This window comes from Acanthisitta chloris, unplaced genomic scaffold (genome assembly GCF_000695815.1).
Source record: "Acanthisitta chloris isolate BGI_N310 unplaced genomic scaffold, ASM69581v1 scaffold21321, whole genome shotgun sequence".
Taxonomy (NCBI): domain Eukaryota; kingdom Metazoa; phylum Chordata; class Aves; order Passeriformes; family Acanthisittidae; genus Acanthisitta; species Acanthisitta chloris.
In genome coordinates, this window is record NW_008654585.1 from 31,087 (window position 1) to 34,563 (window position 3,477).

Below are 3,477 nucleotides of genomic sequence, written 5' to 3' on the forward strand. Positions count from 1 at the left end.
CAAAGGCAGGTATGTAGATGGCTAGCAGGAATATTAAAGAGCAGGCCACTTTTACTGTGGTATAAGCATAGCTATTAATCAGGTGCAAAATTTCCACACAAAGATACAGTAGTGTTCAACCTTTGGACATTTCTGTCAGTATCTCTACCACATTTTTCTTATATAAGCATTGTTGCCACCAGCTAGACTCTGTTCTTGTATGCCATCTGAAATGCAGCCCAGTTAATTAATTCAGCACTGGAAACTGACCTCCTAACATTTCCTGAGAAGGGAGTCCAAATACTCAGCTTTACAGTTCTTTGCCATTTGAAAAAAACTGAGTAAATTGCTAATCCTAGCTTGTATGCTCCTCCTTCTTGCAAGCGCAGTGGCCTCAAGAAAGTAGTGCTCTGTCATGACATGGGGGGAAGATCTTGTGATGCAGGTTTCTAGCAGAGAGAAGTTCACCTAGCACACTCCTCTGATTGCATGGGGGCCACAGTGCTGACTCCTTAGCAGTAGGACCTTCACATAGAGGCAGGGAAGGCTGAGCTGCTGATAAGCAGATGTTTGGTAACGGGTGGGATAGTTTCCTGTGCTGGAGGGAGGGATGGCTCGCAAGGATGGGTTGAAAAGTGGCATTGAACATTTTGGTTGCTCCAGAAGCCCCCACTGCTACAACAGGTTTGTTTGTGGTCTGAACCAAGCCCTGCTCTGTGGTTCTCAGAAGGGGTAACCAGTTGTGATTTCTGCATAGAGAGTTAGGAGTCATGGCAATGCCGAAGCAAAGCAACTCCCCAAACATTGTTTAGCTCAGCAGTCATAGCTAGACATGATGGTGACTATGAGATTTTAGAGTGAACAACCCCTGCCTCCTGGGGATCAGTCCTTCAAGTCAGGGTAGGCCAACTTAGGGAAGCCAGTGCTCATGCACTCTTGAGTGACTATTCTGTAGATAAATGAGCAGGCTTTACTATGGGAAGAAACTTCCCCAAAGCACTTCTTTTAAACAGTAACTGGGAATAGCAGTAATGTGTGCATTTCCCCCAAGCTACTCGTTCTCTGCAGTCTAGATAATGGGATTATTGCCATCTTACAAGTCGGGGACCCCTTGAATGACACCAGAACATGTTCCTATGAAATTAATGGGTAGGCAGGAGTTCTGCATTTTAAAATCTAATCTTAAAACCTTGGAGACTGATTAAATTACATCTCTGAGCCAGGAACAAAATGTAGCTTCATGCAAATTGTGCTACTGCCCATGATTTTTTGTTAGTACTGTAGAATGACTTACTATTGGGGTTTCAGAAGTCGTTAAAGAGAGTGGTATGTCCTAATCTCATGATTATTTAGTCAGATGTTAGGAACTGCAGTACTTACCCAGAACTCTACTACTGGTAATATGAACCTGTAGGAAAGGGTAATCTATTTTAATATTACACCCATCTCTGTGGCATCTGGATAATACAGATTCAGCTGAGACAGGACGGTTGTTGGATGGAGGGTTTTTTTCAGATTTCCTTTAAAAGCAAAGACTTCTTTCATGCATAAAATCATAAACAATTATCTTCATTTGAGTTCATTAATATGCCTGTTTTCCAGCAGCCTGTAAAAGAGAGATTTTTTATTTTCCTCCCTTCTTTCAAACCTGGATAGTATTGATGTCTCAGTAAGAATGGAAGACAAGACTATCTGTTGAGAGGGGAAAAAAAGAGTGCATTAGTTGATGCAGTGACTGTTACTCCAGTACAGGGTACTTATATGTTTTTTCTGATTTCACAGGAAATACTCTGAGCTTCACATTTACAGAGCCACGTTGGCCGACGCTGGGGAGTATGTATGCCGGGTGAGCAGCAAGCTAGGAAATGACAGTACTAAAGCCACTGTTATCATCACAGACACCAATGGTAAGGCTTGATTCTTTATTTTAATGTTATGTTGAGAAGTACCATATATTAAACCTGCCAGCAGGACAAAGGAGTTTGGAGAAGTGTAAAGTTTGCAAGTGAAGTGGAAACACTTAAATCTATTATGTGTACTAAGAAAAGTAATCAGGCTTGACTTGCCTTCTGTGTAGTTGAGATGTTAGGTTTTCTGTATGCAGACAAATGGGATGTCTCCTACAGATCTCAGGACAGATAAACATTTCCTGTATAACGCCAAGTATAAGACACAGTCTAAACAGTCAAGATAAGAAGACGATGAAAAGGGAAGGGAATATTATTCTAAGTCCTGTGATACACGGTGGGGGCATTACAGGTGTGAGAGCAAGCTTTCATTTAACCTAAAACATGTCATAGTCTGAATTGCTAAATCAGCATGCCTCTTGTTAAGCAATATTTATATGGCTGTGATTGCCACCATTTTACTTTCATATACGTTGTTAGGTTTTTCTTTTGGTTTCTAAAATAATAAAGACAAGGGCATGAACATGTGTGAAGACATATTATTCAAAGGCACGAATGTAATTCAGGTACTTTGATTCAGGTATTGTGATTTAAAGTTATTTCTTGAGGTGCAGAGCTTCTCATGAAGCAGATAGTATTCAGACTTACCCAAAAGATTTACAATTACTATAGATTGCAGTTTTTGCAGGGTTCAATTCATTCACAGGAAGTTCCAGTCGCTTCTGATAAAATTTTGTGAATGTTTCCATTCTACGCAAATGTATTAGCAGTTTCTCCTTTGGAGAGGCATTGGAGGCAGCAGTTCTGCTGAACTCTTTGTTTTTCAAGTGTGACTTTGACTAATTCAGCTCCAATAATTCAAACCCCAGTGTCCAGTCAATTGGGAAGTATCAAACAAATATGCTCTCATTAGCAAACAAAGCTGAAGTTCTGTGTATATCTTACATGGGTTTAAAGATGTTGAAGTGATGTGAATTTGCCAGGCATACTTTTCTGTTCCACACTGTGCTCTGAAATAGGATATAGGCATTTAAATAAATAGAAAAACAAATGTAAAGCTTTTCCAGTGGGATTTGTCTTTGGCTATCTGCTGTTTTGTAATCACACAGCAATTGCTCGACTGTCTTCACTTTGTGTATTTGCTGTTCTATTTCATCAACTAAAGAATCTGAAGTGCTAAGATTTCATACTAGCTGTATGGTATTATAATCATGAGCAGATGTCAGGAGACTGATATAAAAGATCAAGTGTTATTTACTGGAATGTTATTAGGAGGAAAAATGGGTAGGTGTTTCTGTATAGCTTTGTAGATGATCTTGGTTTCCATGAATACAAATTTTGGTTGCTCATTCATTGCTTACATGGAAAACTCCTATACTGTTTCCAAGATACCGGCGTTTCCAAAACTCAGCTGTAGGCACTGTGCCTGGGAAGTGACACAGATAAATGCAAGAAAGTGCTTGACCATCCTCTATTACTTTCTCAGACAAGGAATGGTGTCATGGCTGGGGAGTGCATGTGGGACCTCATTCCTATGCTTCATGACATGGATTTTTCAACTTCTTTTTGGGCTGTGCTGAATAACAGCAAA

General features: G+C 40.1%; 1 protein-coding gene across 1 annotated transcript in view; it reads left to right on the forward strand.

The window, feature by feature from the left end:
* LOC103810680 (pro-neuregulin-1, membrane-bound isoform-like) overlaps nt 1-1,886 on the forward strand; it is a gene marked incomplete at both ends in the record, with an annotated part of 7,127 nt that extends 5,241 nt beyond the window's left edge. The window contains one exon of the mRNA XM_009083593.1: nt 1,762-1,886. Coding sequence (XP_009081841.1) covers nt 1,762-1,886 — 125 coding nt within the window. The remainder of the gene's footprint in view (nt 1-1,761) is intronic.
* Between the last annotated feature and the right edge of the window lie 1,591 nt (nt 1,887-3,477).